The sequence below is a fragment of the Microplitis mediator genome, chromosome 2 (assembly GCF_029852145.1).
Source record: "Microplitis mediator isolate UGA2020A chromosome 2, iyMicMedi2.1, whole genome shotgun sequence".
NCBI classification, from domain to species: Eukaryota; Metazoa; Arthropoda; class Insecta; order Hymenoptera; family Braconidae; genus Microplitis; species Microplitis mediator.
The window spans coordinates 25425448-25442268 of NC_079970.1; the positions used below are offsets into that span (position 1 = coordinate 25425448).

At 28.7% G+C, this 16821-nt stretch overlaps 4 protein-coding genes across 7 annotated transcripts; 1 reads left to right on the plus strand and 3 right to left on the minus strand.

Annotated features, from left to right (window-relative positions):
• Window positions 1–1537: 1537 nt before the first annotated feature.
• Window positions 1538–3248, minus strand: LOC130678619 (ragulator complex protein LAMTOR2 homolog). Of its 2 annotated transcripts, none has more exons than XM_057485950.1 (3): window positions 2945–3248; window positions 2678–2804; window positions 1538–1827 (listed from the first exon to the last, which is right to left on the minus strand). In XM_057485950.1, exons 1-3 carry the CDS (start codon window positions 3010–3012, stop codon window positions 1678–1680), a joined length of 345 nt encoding a protein of 114 aa, XP_057341933.1. In that variant the 5' UTR covers window positions 3013–3248; the 3' UTR covers window positions 1538–1677. The 2 variants fall into 2 exon arrangements, with proteins under 2 accessions (XP_057341933.1, XP_057341932.1); XM_057485949.1 differs by having other exon boundaries at window positions 2678–2840; window positions 2945–3241.
• Window positions 3249–3646: 398 nt separating this feature from the next.
• On the plus strand, window positions 3647–8602 carry LOC130678616 (DCN1-like protein 4). 3 transcript variants are annotated; one of them, XM_057485942.1, is made up of 6 exons: window positions 3647–3959; window positions 4393–4727; window positions 4815–5098; window positions 5728–6094; window positions 7951–8158; window positions 8277–8602. In XM_057485942.1, exons 2-6 carry the CDS (start codon window positions 4599–4601, stop codon window positions 8360–8362), a joined length of 1074 nt encoding a protein of 357 aa, XP_057341925.1. In that variant the 5' UTR covers window positions 3647–3959; window positions 4393–4598; the 3' UTR covers window positions 8363–8602. The 3 variants fall into 3 exon arrangements, with proteins under 3 accessions (XP_057341925.1, XP_057341926.1, XP_057341927.1); XM_057485943.1 differs by having other exon boundaries at window positions 3647–3949; XM_057485944.1 differs by lacking the exons at window positions 3647–3959; window positions 4393–4727; window positions 4815–5098 and adding an exon at window positions 5375–5608.
• A 56-nt stretch (window positions 8603–8658) lies between these two features.
• Window positions 8659–12793, minus strand: LOC130678617 (protein FRG1 homolog). The gene is made up of 5 exons (XM_057485946.1): window positions 12636–12793; window positions 12481–12560; window positions 11211–11503; window positions 10121–10320; window positions 8659–10023 (listed from the first exon to the last, which is right to left on the minus strand). Exons 1-5 carry the CDS (start codon window positions 12692–12694, stop codon window positions 9876–9878), a joined length of 780 nt encoding a protein of 259 aa, XP_057341929.1. The 5' UTR covers window positions 12695–12793; the 3' UTR covers window positions 8659–9875.
• A 684-nt stretch (window positions 12794–13477) lies between these two features.
• Window positions 13478–15200, minus strand: LOC130663256 (uncharacterized). The gene is made up of 3 exons (XM_057462376.1): window positions 14828–15200; window positions 13945–14159; window positions 13478–13482 (listed from the first exon to the last, which is right to left on the minus strand). Exons 1-3 carry the CDS (start codon window positions 15046–15048, stop codon window positions 13478–13480), a joined length of 441 nt encoding a protein of 146 aa, XP_057318359.1. The 5' UTR covers window positions 15049–15200.
• Between the last annotated feature and the right edge of the window lie 1621 nt (window positions 15201–16821).

The window sequence follows — 16821 nt, forward strand, 5'->3', positions numbered from 1 at the left end:
TTCATTTTTGAATTTTTGGTAAAGGTGCAATCAAAAAACTCGGATTTTTGCCAAAAATTCTTCCTTTTGTTTAATTAAAAAATGAGTAGGTATTGAAAAAAAAAATCCTTCGTTCAAATCTCAGATAAACTTATGTACTGAAGAAATCTTTTTGGTTTTTTTATTTCAAATGAAGTAGTCATGAGTTATTCTGCCTACGGTATGAATACTTTTTTTTTGAGGTGACTCGGCTCTCCCCACTACCACTGGTTTATTTTTCCATATTTTTTTATGAAAATTTAGCAGAATATTCTTGGAATGCTGCTAAATAATGTCACAAATTTGAGAATTTTAATAAAGAATGTACTCTGCAAAAAAAATCACAAAAATATGTTCTTTTTTTTGTATCTCAGACCAGCTTCCCCCCTTAAATAATTATCACAAATATCCCTTATTGTCATTTCATTTATTATAAAGAGTTAGCTCGGTAATTTAAAAAAAATAAATAAATAATTAAGTATTGGCTTTGTAAACAGTAAATATTAATAACAATTACTAATAAATATAAGCAATTAAATAAATTAAAATAAATACTCGTCGTAGAAATGTCATTTTGAATTTTAGTGAAAGAAATATTTGTACTTTCATAAAGACATTTATTATTTAAATAAAACCACTCGTCAAATTATTAAATGTCATATTGTGAAATTAAATTAAATATTAGATGTGAAATTTGTATTTGAATATATATATATATATACTCGCATATATAAAAAAAAGAATTAATGTATGGATTTTAATACAAAAAATTTTTACATGATTTATTACGAGTTAAAATAAAAGCCCGCACGATCAAAGACATTACAAAGATTTTATACCAGATTTAAATTTATAAAATGAAATAAATAAATATTTAAAACAGGATATTTAATAAATAAAATATAATATATATATTCTACTTATATGTTCATTGAAACTGCACAATTACTATTTAAATATTTACTAAGCTCTTTATATTTTTATTTAAACGAAAACTTTTTTAAATTATTTTTCAATAAAAGTTATTAAATTTTCTTTTATACTTCAAAAATATAAATTGTAATTGTAATAAGTAACTTTTTTTTTGACACATTTTACAGAAAATATTTAAAATCTTTGCTCGTATTGAAGTACTGAGTGCTTAAGAAATATCTATGAGTTTAAATGAACGAAACATAATTATTTATATAATTTAATTCAAATAATAAAGTATGTAATTATTAACAATGTAAACTTTGTTTGTATGAGTTGTGATTTAATAAAGACTTTGTTGTAAATCTTGAATTTAAAACAACTTTAATAATTTTATTATTCAATTTTAATTAATAGGGTGACTGAGTCAGTAAATGAATGCTCGTATTTTCAAATATTTTAATACAAAAGAAAACAAAATTACAATTTATAAAAATTGTCAATTGAAGTAATCAAGTACTTCTTTTATGTAATTGTGATTAAAAATTAAATAGTTCATTTACCGGCCGTGTTTATTCACTGGAGCGGTCTCTCTATCAATAAAAAATTTTTCCTGGGAATATCATTTATTTATTTAATAATTAACATATTTTTTATATACAATTTTTGTTATAAAATATGTAAGAAAGTCATGAATTATTATTGATTATTAAATATCATAATTAATTTTAAATAATGTATTAAAATTTAAGGCATGCTTGCTATGGTTTTTAGTGGCTGATCAAGATATTTAGCAAGAGCTTGTGCTTTTTCTCTCAGCAATCCAAAGCCAACATTTTCTCTCGCATAAAGACATAGTAATAAATTTGCCACTTCTGTTATTACAACTTTACCTTCCTGTAAAAATTACAAATACATTTATTATTATAAATTTAATTTAAAAAATTCAGTAGTAATATTCGTCGACGCTCAAAGTAGCAGACATTTGACACTGACATTTTATGATACTGAAATTAGCCGACGTCTAGGGGCGTATTCAGAAACACACTCTGGAAGAGAAATATTCAACTCCTGCGTTCAGAAATATCCTCTAGTCGATCCATAGATGCGATTTAACATTACAAAAGTACTAATCACACTTGGATAGGTAATTTTTCACCTCTAGAGTGTATTTCTGAACACGTCCCTAATAATTTTTGGATTTTTTAAAAAACGATAAATTATGAAAACAAAAAATATTTTTAAAAATTGCACTTGTAGTCTTTTAAATTTTCTACATCTGCATATTTTTAGTTTTTTTTTCTTCAAATTTAATTGTTCAAAAAAAAATCCTAAAAATTTTTAAGTGTCTGCTAGCTCCAGGATCGTGACATTTTGATGTTTTTATTAATAAATAACTTGTCATTAAAATAAATTTTTGAAAATATGCAGAATAAAAAAAATTTCTACGTTCTTTAGATGAATTTTAAATATTTTTTTTCTACCAGTATTTTGACGTTTAAAAAAAAATTTTTGAATGTCTGCTGGCTTTAGCATCATGATACTCGAGTCACAGGGACTACAATCTGTAATTGGGCTCCCCTTCATTTTATCTCAGAAATGACGTCTTGGATAAAAACATCTCAGTCATAATAAATTTTTAAATTGAGAAATTAGTGACTGAGATATTTCACCTGATACATTTTGACTGAGGTGTAAAGAGAGATCACCTACAGATTACCAATTCATAAATTTACAAAATCTATACCTGACAATCCATTAAAACAAATTGTAACTCATCTTCTTTGAAAGCATTACGTCCATTTTTTTCATAAGCTGACCAAATATTACTCGTTATAGCAGCCGTTACTCTGGCATCTTTATCACCGTATCCACTGTAAGCCAAAAGACCACCATCTCTACTGAGTAATCTTAAAAAAATAATAATTATTGTAACAATAATCAACTTCTCGTTATTACTGTCCATCAATCCAAGATTTAAAATCGTAAAAAAAATAAATAATAAAAAACTTACAAAGTATTTTCAACACCACCAGTATTTGCTTGGCTCAGAACCTGCATCAAAGCTTTTGGTTTCAACATTTTTTCTTATCAGTAAATTTTTCTCAGGTTATAATCAAAATTACCATTTGACACTTAGTTTAAAATATAAATTTAAATAGAATTTAATTTTTCATAAGCGCTCATTTTTTGAATTTTTAAATTTACTTATTAATTATTTATTTAAAATTTATAAATAAATAAAAATAAAATGACGTATCTGTCATTTAGCACAAAGAAGGACATCTGTGACCTGTCAGTTCTTGGTATTAAATATATACATATATATATGATCCTGAAGTTAGCAGACAATTAGTAATTTTTTGAATTTTTTTTTCAACAAATTCATTACAAAAAAACAAAAAATAAAAATATGCACTTATAGAAAATTTAAAAAACTACAGGTGCAATTTTTTCAAATATTTTTTTTTTACAGTTTATCGTCTAAAAAAAAATTCAAAATTTATTAGACGTCTGCTAACTTCAGTATCATATATATATTTTTTATCTAATGATAGAAATTGTTATTATCGATAGTAATAAATAAAAAATTTTATTTTATCGGTCTGTCCTGATAAAAAAAATGAAAATAAACCCTACGAAAGTTTGAATTTTGAGAGCAGCATCAGCCAGGATGGCAGCACCAGTTTAAAACTTTATCACATTGTGTTTTAGTCGTGTCGTGTCGTGAGAGATCTGTACCCTAGACCGAGGTTATTGAAATCACCTCACACTCTTTGGCATTAGGGCAAAAGAGTATAAAACATTATATATTTTTATTTTTTATCAAATTATTTATTGTCCGTGGGTTCATTTGCCCGCAATTAGTTTTAATAGTTTAAATTAATTAGTATTATACCCATCCACAATAACAAATTATATTAATTATGAAATTTGTGAATTCGTGATAGTGAACAAAAAAACTGCCACCAATATACCCACATATATATAAAAAAAAAATATAATAATTCTGTGAAAGGTAATCGAAGGTGCGTGAATTTTTTCATCCAACCGTTTGACAAAATCCTTTTTTGTTTATACATTTATTTAGACAACCGGATTATATATTTATATATATTTTAACGTCTCATTAGAACAATGATATGATAAATTATCCGTTATCCGTTAATTGTATACTCATACTTTTTTTTTTTTATTATTTTATTTTATTTTTTTTTTTACTTTAATATCAAACGTTTAATTTCCTGCCCGAAGTTATTCAGCCTTGTTACGGTCTCTCTTTGCTCTTCCATTCCTCGGTTGTAGCCTCGTACAATTAGACATCGAGTAATTTTTTTATTCATTTGTCTTAAATTCAAATATCTAAATATTTAAATACGCGTCCATTTATTTTACATAAATTTTTTAATATTTCAAAAAAAAAATAAACGCTCTTACTTATTGATAACATATTCATTGTAGAGCCAATCAATCGTGTGGGACATCATCAAGCTTTTTGTAAACGCAAAAAAAAAAAAATAAATTGCAGCAACAAAAGTTATTATTGACAAATCAAACGTACGTCTCAATAAAGTAACGATTAATAAATTGAAATAAAAATAAAAATTGTGACGTTTATAGTAAAAAAAAATTGAATAAGTTATAAAAAGATTATTGGAGATGTATTGATGAACTTAACCTCGTCCTTGTTGAACGTGGAACCGACCCAGAGTGATCGTGATATTTATTACGATACCCAGCACATTACTGATCAATTTGGTTTATTTAATTTATCAAGTACTCAAGACTGCTACGAGGTAATTATCATAATTGACAGTTGATTGCTAGTAAATAAATCATATCGATTAATTTTTTGGACTTTATTTTGGCTTTGTGTCAAATAGCGGGAGGCGTGGGAAGAAGGAAGAGAAGAAGTTGCATCAGCTGAAGAAGATAATAATAAATTATTCGGCAAATTCATATCACGGCGAATAAAGGAGGAGCAGAAGGACTTATCAGGTATCAGTAAGGACACAAGATTAGTTATTAGAGGAGGAGGGATGCCTCGTAGCAAGCGCCGAGCGCCCTCCAGTACAAACCATCATCACACATCTACTGATATGTCACCAAGTGCCCATGAGGATGGAATGCCCAGACATCCCTCCAAGAGGCTGCGTCACACGTCTAAGTAATTCATTTTCTTCAGTTTTACTGTTTAATTTAATTGCCAACGGATAAATTCATGTGACCGTTGTATTTATTGAGATTTATTATAATATTTTGCTAAGTTTTTTATTGATAATTAATGCGGATATGACCTTGATGATGTTTTATTTATTATTTGCAACGTAAATGTTTTGATAGAATGTTGGTAGACATTTTTAGTTATTCTTTGGATGCACCCACTGATTCTTAGTAGATATAGAGAACTAAAGTTTAAGAATAGACGTCCACAATTTTAGTTTGCCCTTCCTTGCTACTCTAGTTGGTCTTGTTGGTCCAATTTTCTAGCTTAACTTTTTCAGCATTTATTTTTATTTTATTAAACGTTTTTTTCTTCTCGTTTAACTTTTAATTTAATTACTTATATTTGTTCATTACCTAAATTTTTAAATACTCTATTTATTAATTTGATTATAAGAATTAAAGCAAAGAAAATAAATATTTGTACAGTTTGACAGTGTATGGAAGACGACGGGTGTGTAAATACGTATAAGTGATTTAATAATAATTAATCTTTATTTTTAATTATTTATTTGTGTTCATGTTTGTCAATAGATATTTATTATTATTATTATTATTATTATTTTTTTTTAGCGCCAGAAGATATACAAAGACAGAAGATGTTCCAGCAGCATCGTCGTTTGTCCAAAAACGCTGCATTGCGTGGTTCAGAGAGTACACAGCTGCGGATGATCCTGATACCCTGGGTCCTGATGGAATGGAAAAATTTTGTGAGGACATAGCTGTAGAACCGGAAAATGTTGTGATGCTTGTACTGGCGTACAAAATGAACGCTCGTCAAATGGGATTTTTCACACTCAACGAATGGCTCAAGGGATTATCTGAATTACAGTGTGATACCATTCATAAATTACAACAAAAACTTGATTACTTGAGAAGTTTACTCAACGAGCCACACGCATTCAAGGGAATTTATAGATATGCATATGACTTTGCTAGAGTAAGTATTCAATTATTTATTAGTTATTTATTTTTAAAGACATCAGAAAATATCCCCTCCTCACACTTGAAAAATAGTCAGTGACCTTGATCTGACTTGATCGCGGTGAAATTTTATTAGTTAATTACAGAAAAGTTCAAGCATTAATTGACAAACAGACGTCTTATAAAATATAGATCTAAAAAAAAATTACTTGTAGTTGATATCGATGGGGAGTTGAAGGAAATTTGATAAATAAATTTTAGGAAATCTTTAGGAGAACATTATGATTGGAATTTTTAAATTGTGTAGGCTAAAATTTATTCACAAAATTTCGTTTAAGGGGGATAGCTACTGAGAATCGAAAAAATAGGTGATTTTCGGGAATTTTTTTGACTGGAATATTAAAGGAATTTGGGGATCGGGTTTTTTTTTGTTTTCTAAAGTATACATTGAAGATAATTCTCCTAAATTTTCATTAAAAAATATCATGTTGTTACAAAGTTATAAGCATTTTTGTGGAGCAACAAAAAAATTTCCCCCACCACGGTGTCATCTCTAACTCAAAAACGGATTATCGGAAACAAAAAAACCAAACGGCGTTGTAATCTGTGTGCATGTGGTTATCGTTGCACGTAGGGGATTTTGAAAATTTGGATTTGAAAAAAAATTGCGACATATTAAAAATTTTTTCGTTATTTTTTCTCATTTTTTTGGATTCAAACAGCCCTAAAAAATCTTAAAAATCAAAATTTTCAAAATCCCCTACGTGCAACTTTAGCTACTGAATAGACGAATACGGCAAAAAAAAAGTTGCGAATCGGTTCATATTTATGCAAATTACAGATGACACCAGTTCAAAAAAAGTAGTTTCGAGAAAAATGCGTTCAAAGTTTTTAGTCGATGCAGCGGTCAGTTGACGCGCTGTCACAAAAATTACTATAACTTGAAAAATATTCGGAATTTTCATATAAAACTTTAGATACATATTTTTGAACATCTACACTTTGATTTAAAAAAAAAAAAAAAATTTTTTTTTGAAATTTCACAGTGGCTATCCCCCTTAACTTCTAAGGTAAAAAGATCTAGTACCCGATCACTCATGTATTTGTATATCTATTTTCTTAGACGGTGATAGCTACTAGATTTTCTATAGATTTTCTTCTATATTTTTTATATCTTCTACATATATTTCTCTATAATTACTAAATTTTACTAAGCGGCTGAGGCAGCCGTTCGGCACACGCGTGGCTCGGGCGATCACCGAAGTTAAGTAGCATTGAGCATGGCCACTACTTGGCTGGGTGACCGTTTAGCCACGCGTTGGGTTCGAACGAAGGTCTCTGACCGTTAGGCGCGGGATGAAGATCCAGTGATCGGTAAAATGGGAATTTTATCGACCACTGGAGCTTCACCCAAACCGAACTGTACTGGCAATGGTTTTCTCTGTGGTTTTCCTTGCCCCTATACCCCCACAGCCAAGGTGGAGGATAGGGTATCACCGTAATGGTACAGTACAGTATAAGCACAAGTCGGGCCACAGCCGCACAATGAAAAGCAGATAAAGAAAGGAAGCAGTTGCGATGTAAAGGCAAAAAGTGTAAAAGGTCGTACATGCGGCTATACACTGGAACAATTATTCATTCATTACTAAATTTTACTAAATATAGTTCCCTGACCAGGTACTAGATCTTCAACCTTAATTGATATCAACTTTAAGTAATTATTTTTAAACCTACATCTCTGTTTTTAATTAATTAATAAAATTTCACTACTGTTATAACAATTAAATGTCACTGAATGTAAAAAAAGTGTGAAGGGGTCACCGTTTAAAAATGCCTTAAATTAAATTTAAAAACTTAACTAAAATTTTTAAGGATAAAGATCAACGTAGTATGGACATGGAAACAGCGCGAGTGATGCTTCAATTATTATTGGGAAAACATTGGCCATTATTTTCACAATTCGCCCAATTTTTAGATCAATCCAAGTACAAAGTAATAAACAAAGATCAGTGGTGCAACATTCTGGAATTTTCGCGAACTATTAATCATGATTTATCGAATTATGATTTAGACGGAGCGTGTAAGTATTTGACAAGTAAATCATACTGACGTACTCGCACAAACCGCGGGATTTTAAAAAAAATTAACCGCTACCTCGCGACGTAATCCATCAATAATTTAAAAATGAATATTTTTAGGGCCAGTAATGCTCGACGAATTTGTCGAGTGGTTAAAAATTCAACGGGGAGAAGGAACCTCGTCAATGGGAGTCCGAGGCAGCTGAAATATTACATAAAAAATAACTTATATTTTACGAAAACTACCCGCCTAACTTAACTACAACACTTTTTCAATCAATAATTTGTTATTTAAACCGATTAATATTTTTTTTCTTAAAACAAACAACTCGATTTATTCGCTGACACAAATAATTATTAGTTATTAGTCCAATTCTTCGTTTCTATGTCTGAATAATACTTGTAGCGTAATTTCATTTGGATAAAAAAAATTTTTAAAACCGAAACTGATGGAGAATATTTTTCGCCGAATGAATGAATAGTTAGTTAGTTAGCTAGTTAGTTAACAATAACAATATTAATCAATTAATTATTGATAATAATAATAATAATATTAATAATTATTATTATTATTGTAAAAAAAAAAGTAAAAATTTCGTTCTCTAATGCAATAGCCCATAGCTTAATCGACTTTAAGTGTCGCCGTGTACTTTACATGTGGTTGTGCTTAGAAATTCGATTGTTTAAATAACTATATATTTATTAATAATATTTTAAATGTAAATTTTATAACAAATAATTTTTACTGCCTGTAATAATTTATTAAATGCACTGAGTCTACTTGTAGAAATGTAAAAAAAAGCGCAGGCCGTCCAACAAAATTTTCAGTAAAATATCAAACTGACGCACTAAAAAAAACTTTTGCTATCACATGTTGGATGGACAATAATAATTAAATATAAATAATAAAAATACTAATAATAGAAACAGATAAATAATAAATGGCTCGATTTTGAGCACAATCATGTAAATAACGGCGTAATTATCGATAATAATTCGATTTAATTAGCGTTAGTACACGGAATTGATCATATATAAATGAATAATGAGTAATTATAATGAAAAAATATAGAGTTTTAAGAATTTAAGAAGTGAACGTGCGCAGATTCTGAAGGCCTACCCGCCGATATTTAATTTTTAAACAAAAGACCCAATTAATGTGGACTATAAAATAGTTTGATAAATTTACTCGTATTCATTTATTGTAACTTTTAATTGTTCAATTACTCTTGGTCCCATTTGAGTTTAAATTTAAAATGTAAAAGATAAACGAATAGTTTGCTAATCAATGCGTGTTAAGATATTTTAATTAATTACTATAAGACAAGCTCATAGCTAATTTTTATTATTACATTTAAATGCAATCATTTCTTATAAGCATATATATGATCACAAGAACTGATTTTTTTTATCTATAATATAAAAAAAATATAAAGTACTCATTAATAATCATAAATCAAATTTGCTCAATTAATTTTACGATGCGTTTCATTTTCAAAAAAAAAAAAAAAAGTTCAACGTATTATTGTATTAAGAATTACGGATATTTTTTTTATGTCATCGTTTATTAAACAGTAAATTAATTTTTAAAAAAAATTAATTCACAATTTTTAGTAAAATAAAATAATTAAGTGCCAATAATGTAAAAAAAAAAAAACTTGGTATTTTTTGTTAAATTAATCAATTAGTTAATTTTTAAAAAAATTTATTACTGTAATTCTATTTGCAGTATCTGTCAGCTTTCATTTTACTTCTTCTATCGAGCAAAGTTTCGTGCAAAATTCCTTCAGCTTTAGCAGCTGCTAATTTACTGTTATCTTCGGTATTTATCCTTAGCTTTTTATCTTGGAATTTTTGAAATTTGCGCCTGAAAAAATCAAAGTAAAGAAAAAATAATCAAATTTAAATGAAATGATCATGTGTAAATAATTGAATAGTTGATAATTAAACAAATTACTACTTACACATAATTGACTTCAACTTCAGTAAGTGAACCTTGTTCTTCAATAGGTATGCCTTTGTTGGGATCGTCTATTCGCTGGACCAGACTTCTCAGACAAACGTATTCTGATGATCCAGCTGTTTTACTACTGCAAATGACATCATCATCTTCTGTTACAGACATGAAACAATTATTATTACCTAGAATAGCGAGTTTACCATCCTAAAATAATAAAACAAATATTTATTAATTTCTTGACATCTTAAGAGAGTGAAATTGGTGATTTTCAAATGAACCGTTTTCATACATCGAGATAAAGACCCAAATAATTAAATAAAATATTTTATTCAATGCGTAAAGTTATTATCTATAGAATAAAATACTTTTCGTTCGGAAATTTGTTTATATCTGCCCAAGTAGCACAGAGACCACTCTAAGATGTCGATTAAAAGGATGACAAATTTTTTTTTGACTCAGAGTCATCTTTTTTGGTATAAATCCGACATGCAAATGTTGGTTCTGGAGACAGAGAAAATTTATGTGCCTGAATATTGGAACGTTTTTCACGCGACGAAAATGAAAACAATTTATGTAATTTTACTCTAAAGGTGACTGAGGGTAGTTGGGGGTGGCCTGAAATTTTTGGCTGACGTCTGAACTATTTCAGAAATCTAGATCCAGTAGTTTTGTTACTTTCCATTTCTTTTCTTTAATTTTCGTTTTGCGAAAAACGTTCAGATCTTCAGGTACATAAATTCGTGTTATGTCAATTGAAAAGTCATTTAGATAACTTGTTTTACTACTGTTTGTAATTTACTTTTTTTCATCACTTGTGTTAAGTCTTTTAAGTAGATATTTTTTTGGTGACAAATGTCTGATCGTTTTGTCAACATATTGGTGCCTGATCGAAAAGTTTTCTAAAAAACTGATATCTTGTAGATGTCACAAAGGCAAGTGTCCTACTTGGGTAAGAACGGCTCATTTGAAATTTCCATTCGCTAATGTAAGTGCAACAAGAACTGTTTCGTTTATTTAAATGTGTGTGAGAAAGAGAATAGATGGTATGAACTCTTAGATAGATTATTATCGAATATAATAAAAAGTATAGTTACTTGGAAAACAGGCTCCCACTGTTCCATAGCGCCAACAGCATCATTCCTTCCTATTACGACTCCTTTTTTATCAATTCCAATATATTTACCATAGCCCGACTTTAGAGCTATTTTATTTTCATTGACCGGAAACGCCGTGAGGATTTCTTCTGGTGATGGACCATCGCCCTCGTCATGTGGAGCACCCAGTGTGAACAAACCATTGTCCAGTGCCTTTATATAAGTATGATTACCAAATTCTATAGCCACTGTTCCAGTTATTTCAGCGAAGCTGTTCACTTTCCACCAACCACCTGATCATAATTATTATACATAATCAACATATAAAAATATGATACTGAAGTTAGCAGACGTCTAATAAATTTTGGATTTTTTTTTAGACGATAAAACAAAAAAAAAATATTTGAAAAAATTGCACCTGTAGTTTTTTAAATTATCTACATGTGCATATTTTTATATTATTTTTTTGCAATTGATTTATTGTAAAACGAAAATTCAAAATTTTTTAAATGTCCGCTAATTTCAGGATCATATATAAAAATATAACTTTCAATGCTCGGGATCAATAATTATTAGTACAGATTGTGAATATTAATTTTAATAATAATTTGCCAACAATAATATATTTTTTTTTACTTCTCGCTAAAAGAATTGTAAATTTTCAAAAATTCGGGAAGTTATTGGTTTCGGTCCGATTTTCAAAATTCGAATTTCTAATAGATCTTGACGTTTCTAGGTTCTAAGAAGCTATTCTGACTAATTTCAAGATGATGTCCGAGTGTATGCGTGTACGTGCGTACGTAAGTTTGTATTTCCTATGGAATTTCTTAGGCGGTCTTATGGAAAAACGGTAGCACATAAAAGTAAAGGAAAAAAATTTCTTTAGGATTCTCAGAGAAGTCTTATAGGATAACGCTAGCACACAGAAGTGGAGAAAAAGGAGCTCGAACACGGCGGGAAGTTTTTGGGCTGGCCTGCAGGGCCGACCGATGCCCACATTTTATAAATAATTTTTCTAGGTTATTTTATAGTAATAAAAATAGTAGACGTCCAGTGAATTTTTATTTTTGGTAAACAAATAGAATGTTATTCAAAAAAAATTTCTAAATAAGCAAATATAATTTTTTTATATTAAAATTTAATTGGTTTAAAAAAATGAAAAAAATCATCAGACGTGTACTACTTCTAGTGTCATTTGATTGTTTGCATAAATCATTTGAAAAAACTATAATATTAATTAATTAGATTAACAAATAATACAAATAATCACCATGTTGAGGGGCATCATTTGCAGGAGCATTGGATTCTTCATCTTTATTGTCTTGTTTTTTATGTTTACGTTTTTTTGATCTACAAAAAATAAACAAATCATTGTCAAATTATTTAAACAATTATTTATAAATTATAATAAAAATGAATACGTACTTAATTTTTTCACCTTTAAGTTTTAATTTTCCTGTACGTACTTTGTTGTATTCAGACATTTTTGTTTAACTAAAAATATTATAATTAATAACTTCTTTACTTGTAACGTTTACTTTGCGTGTCTGTATGCAAATAAAATAATATACATTGGTATTGACTGTACTCAATAGCATAGCCAATAAGAGAGCAGGTGTCGGTAAAAAAGAAGTATGTAAGTCGGTCATCATATGGCGCGAGTAAAAATTCACTCTGATATATTTAACATCTCATTATTTCATACATTTTTCAAGATAATTTATATTTACAATAACAATTTTTTGAAAAAATAATTAATTATTAGAGTAACAAAAAAGAAAAAAAAAATTGATCAATCAAAAATTAGTAGGATAAAATTTAAGTTTCGATAAATCGATAATGATGCAATTGTCATTTTCTGTATATATATTTTATTTTATTTCAAATGCAATTATCATCAACGCATTAAAAGACTGCGCCAAATTATTTCGCACGATTTTATTTATCTTTTAATGTCTCAGGTAAATTTTATTTACTTTCATACTTGAAAAAATTATTTTATTGCAAAAGATTAAAAATTCTTTTTCTTTTACCTTTATTTCAAGTTATTGAATGAAGATTAATAGACAGTAGAGATGATTTAAAAAGTTATGGTGTTAGGCAGCTGCAGCGGGAGTAGTTCGGTGCTCGCCACTAGATCGCGCCCACCATTTGAGGTGTCCCTGGTAAGATACTTATTTCAGAGTTTTTATATTCCGACGCTTGAAGCATTTATGGGACGAGTAATCTGTCGAAAATTTTTGATAGCAATATATGGGTATACTGCATTACACTATGACATTAATGTTTAATATTAATATTTTTTCTGAACAATTTCTGTCACAGTACAAAAAAAAGTACTTGTGAAAGAAATAAATTATTTTTCTAAATATGCATTTATTGAACTGTTGAATAAATATTCTGTCATTTCAAAATAATATTTAATTATTATCAATAACTCATTCTCTATAATGATCACTCATACATTTCATTATGACTACTTTATAAACACTACCGGTAATCAATTTGTTTTTATTCTTTCTACTGAACGCGTAGCTATCTTTACTAAATATTTTATAGTTTCTAATAACTCGTTTTGTTGGTGGATTACAAAATATTTAGTTAAAACAACCAAATGTATGATTGGCAATGGGTAATCAAATCATTTTCTTGTCATAACTAAAATTTAGTTGTCAGGAGAAAATTTTTTTCTCAGTGTAGAAAAACTTTATGCACTCTAATATGTATATTTTACAGAAGTAAAGACTTACCAACTCCAACCAAATAAATCCGCGTGACGATTCGGTGTTATTAGCTGTTGCTGCCCGGGTTTGAAACTTTGATAAATCCTTGATATTGTTCAGGCTGGTACTGGTGAGGTCGATAATTCGTTCTTTGACCCAAACTCGCTTAGAATCTTTCCATGCCTGGACTAGGTCGGAAAAACAGCCGTCTCTGAACTCCATCATTCTTTTGAATAAAAATTAATGTACCATTAATAAATATATACTATTAATATATAAATGGTAGAAGTACCATTTTTCGCCACCGCCTCAATTTTGGATACTTAATATTTTATTTTAATTAATGAAAAAATGCGAAATAAAATTTTTGCTTTAATAGTGGGATAAAAGTATCATTAATATAACATATTTAAAAAATTTTTTTATTTTAATTTTTCAAGTGTCCAAAATTGGCCCTACAGTGGCCAAAAGGGGTACCTCTACTTTATCTTAGAAGTGTGCAAATAGTTCGAATCTACAAATTATAAGTATCAAATCGTATCGAATCAAATTATTTGATTCGAGCTTTAAATTGAATGATTCGAATTTTTTCATTTAAATGACTTAAAATTGTGATATTTTTTCCATCGCTTAAAATTTTTGTTAGAGGTAAATAGAACTGAGACACGAATCTACGAGATAATTACGTTTAGTTACTTAAAAAAACCAAGCTCACCATTAAACAAAAAAAAAATTTTGAAAAATTAAAAAGTGCGCACCTCAATTGCTTATTTTATTTTTAATAGTTTCTTTTATTTTGTTTTATTATTATTTTATAACATCATTACTTTTTTTGTGGATTGGTATTCAATTTTTAATTTATAAATAAAGGGGAGATAAATAAGACTTAATTACCTTATTTCAATATTAGTGCCAGTAGAGAACCATGATCGCGCAAGTCCAGGAAAATTGGATCCACTTCTTCCAAAAACGGTGGAAGACTTCCCCGACCCACTGCGCCCGAATAAGAGAATGAATGGAGCCGACTCCTCGCTTGGCTCATCCTTTACCTCTGCTTTCAAAAATTCGAACGTCTCTTTGGGAGACGTCGAAATTTTTGTAACGGTGAGACACATCTCACCCCGTTTAATGGTGGTATCGTCGATTTTTTTGATGATCGAATCCGGGTTACTAAACCCATCATCGAAAGTTTGAAAAACGATTGATAAATTTCTGAAAAATAGAAAAAAAAAAAATTTAATTCACAGCTCGCAATTTCTGCCGCAAAGTTGATATAAAAGAAAAAAAAAATATTTAAGAGAATGTTTGTTACAAGTTTTTCAAATACTGTCCCGCATACAACATTAAATTTAAGAGTACATAAAATGTCTGCTCAAGAGCTGTATTTCAATATAAGTATGTATTTCTTTTACAGTGATTCTAAAATAGGAAATAGGATATTATGTGACAAGGGATAAAACAAGACGATTTCAGACTTAGGGTAAAGATGGCTGCCTGAGCCGTAGACGAGGGCTGACATTACCCGCAGTCTAAAATCGTGTTTTATTCTGTGTCACACATCGCATTTTTTATGATTATCTGCATCGGAAGTGTACTTATGCCGAACTTCCTACGTTCTACAAAGTTGATGACGTCAAATTCTACATGCGTAATTATTTTCAAAAAATTTTTAAATCCAAATATGGGCATGTGGGTACTCAAACTGACGGTAATAGGTTACTTTACAGTGTTTTCCTTGAAAAAAAAAAAAAAAAAAAAAAAAAAAAAAAAAAAAAAAAAATGTAAAATTAAAATTAAAATTTTGAATCATCCAAAAATTTTTCTTTGGACCACGAATACTGGTGACTTGTAGAATAACCAATTTCCGCCAATTTGAGTACCCACATGCCTATACTTGTATTTCAAAAATTTGGAATTTAGAAGAGAATACCAGCAACTCTTCAAATTCACCACTCGCAGGATATTTCTCAACTTGGAATTTAAGACTGATCAGACAATTATAAGCTGTTTGCATAAGAAATCCGTTTTTTTGTGCAAAACATATTAAAATTTGAATTTTGAATCATCCAAAAATTTTTCTTTGGACCACGAATACTGGGGACTTGTAAAGTAAACGATTTCCGTCAGTTTGAGTACCCACATGCCTATATTTGAATTTCAAAAATTTTTGAAAATAATTTTGAATTTGGATAAAGATAACAGCATCTCTCCGAATTTACTGCTCGTAGGATATTTCTCAACTCGGAATTTAAGACTAATCACACAATTTGAAAAGGTGAGAATCACGCTGAATTTGAAGAGTTGCTTTTGCCCTTTTCTGATTTCAAAAGTATTTTAAAAATTTTTGAACTCTATAGATAAAAAAATGCACTTGTAGGAAATTTAAAAAACTATAAGTGTAATTTTTTCAAATATTTTTTTTCTTATTATTTATCGTTTCAAATAAAGCTAAAAAATTATTAGACGTCGGCTCACTTCAGTATCATAATTTTCAATACTTTTCAATGAGTATTTTTAATCAGGGAATTGTCATGACATTTACTGGTTGCCTCGATCTGTCCGTCACTTTTATTTAGTTACAGATCGGTTTGCTTTTGACATTTCGTCAAGGTATCACTATCGCTCATAACCATTTTTGCTATAAGTTATTTTGGGTAAACGTCAAAAAAAATATGATAGTAAAGTTGGCAGACAATTGAAATTAAAAGAAAAATTTTTAACAGATAAATAATGAAAAAAAAATATTTCTAAAAAAATGCACATGTCGAAAATTTGATAAACTATACGTGCAATTTTTCAAAATGTTTTTTAATATTTATGTCTTTGTTAAAAAAAATCCAAAAGTTTTTAAATGTCTGCTAACTTTATTGTCATAAAAAAAATCCGAA

What these genes read in the sequence shown, in the direction of transcription:
- LOC130678619 (XM_057485949.1), bottom strand. Translation starts at nt 3,012, where the DNA reads ATGTTGAAACCAAAAGCTTTGATGCAGGTTCTGAGCCAAGCAAATACT. An exon ending in GGTGGTGTTGAAAATACTTT is followed by an intron (nt 2,841 to 2,944) that starts GTAAGTTTTTTA and finishes TATTTTTTTAAG; the next exon opens with ATTACTCAGTAGAGATGGTG. An exon ending in TTGTTTTAATGGATTGTCAG is followed by an intron (nt 1,828 to 2,677) that starts GTATAGATTTTG and finishes TAATTTTTACAG; the next exon opens with GAAGGTAAAGTTGTAATAAC.
- LOC130678616 (XM_057485942.1), top strand. Translation starts at nt 4,599, where the DNA reads ATGAACTTAACCTCGTCCTTGTTGAACGTGGAACCGACCCAGAGTGAT. An exon ending in AGGCTGCGTCACACGTCTAA is followed by an intron (nt 5,099 to 5,727) that starts GTAATTCATTTT and finishes ATTTTTTTTTAG; the next exon opens with CGCCAGAAGATATACAAAGA. An exon ending in ATGCATATGACTTTGCTAGA is followed by an intron (nt 6,095 to 7,950) that starts GTAAGTATTCAA and finishes AAAATTTTTAAG; the next exon opens with GATAAAGATCAACGTAGTAT.
- LOC130678617 (XM_057485946.1), bottom strand. Translation starts at nt 12,694, where the DNA reads ATGTCTGAATACAACAAAGTACGTACAGGAAAATTAAAACTTAAAGGT. An exon ending in CTTAAAGGTGAAAAAATTAA is followed by an intron (nt 12,561 to 12,635) that starts GTACGTATTCAT and finishes TATTTTTTGTAG; the next exon opens with ATCAAAAAAACGTAAACATA. An exon ending in AGTGGGAGCCTGTTTTCCAA is followed by an intron (nt 10,321 to 11,210) that starts GTAACTATACTT and finishes TTATTATTTTAG; the next exon opens with GATGGTAAACTCGCTATTCT.
- LOC130663256 (XM_057462376.1), bottom strand. Translation starts at nt 15,048, where the DNA reads ATGTGTCTCACCGTTACAAAAATTTCGACGTCTCCCAAAGAGACGTTC. An exon ending in GGCACTAATATTGAAATAAG is followed by an intron (nt 14,160 to 14,827) that starts GTAATTAAGTCT and finishes TTTATTCAAAAG; the next exon opens with AATGATGGAGTTCAGAGACG.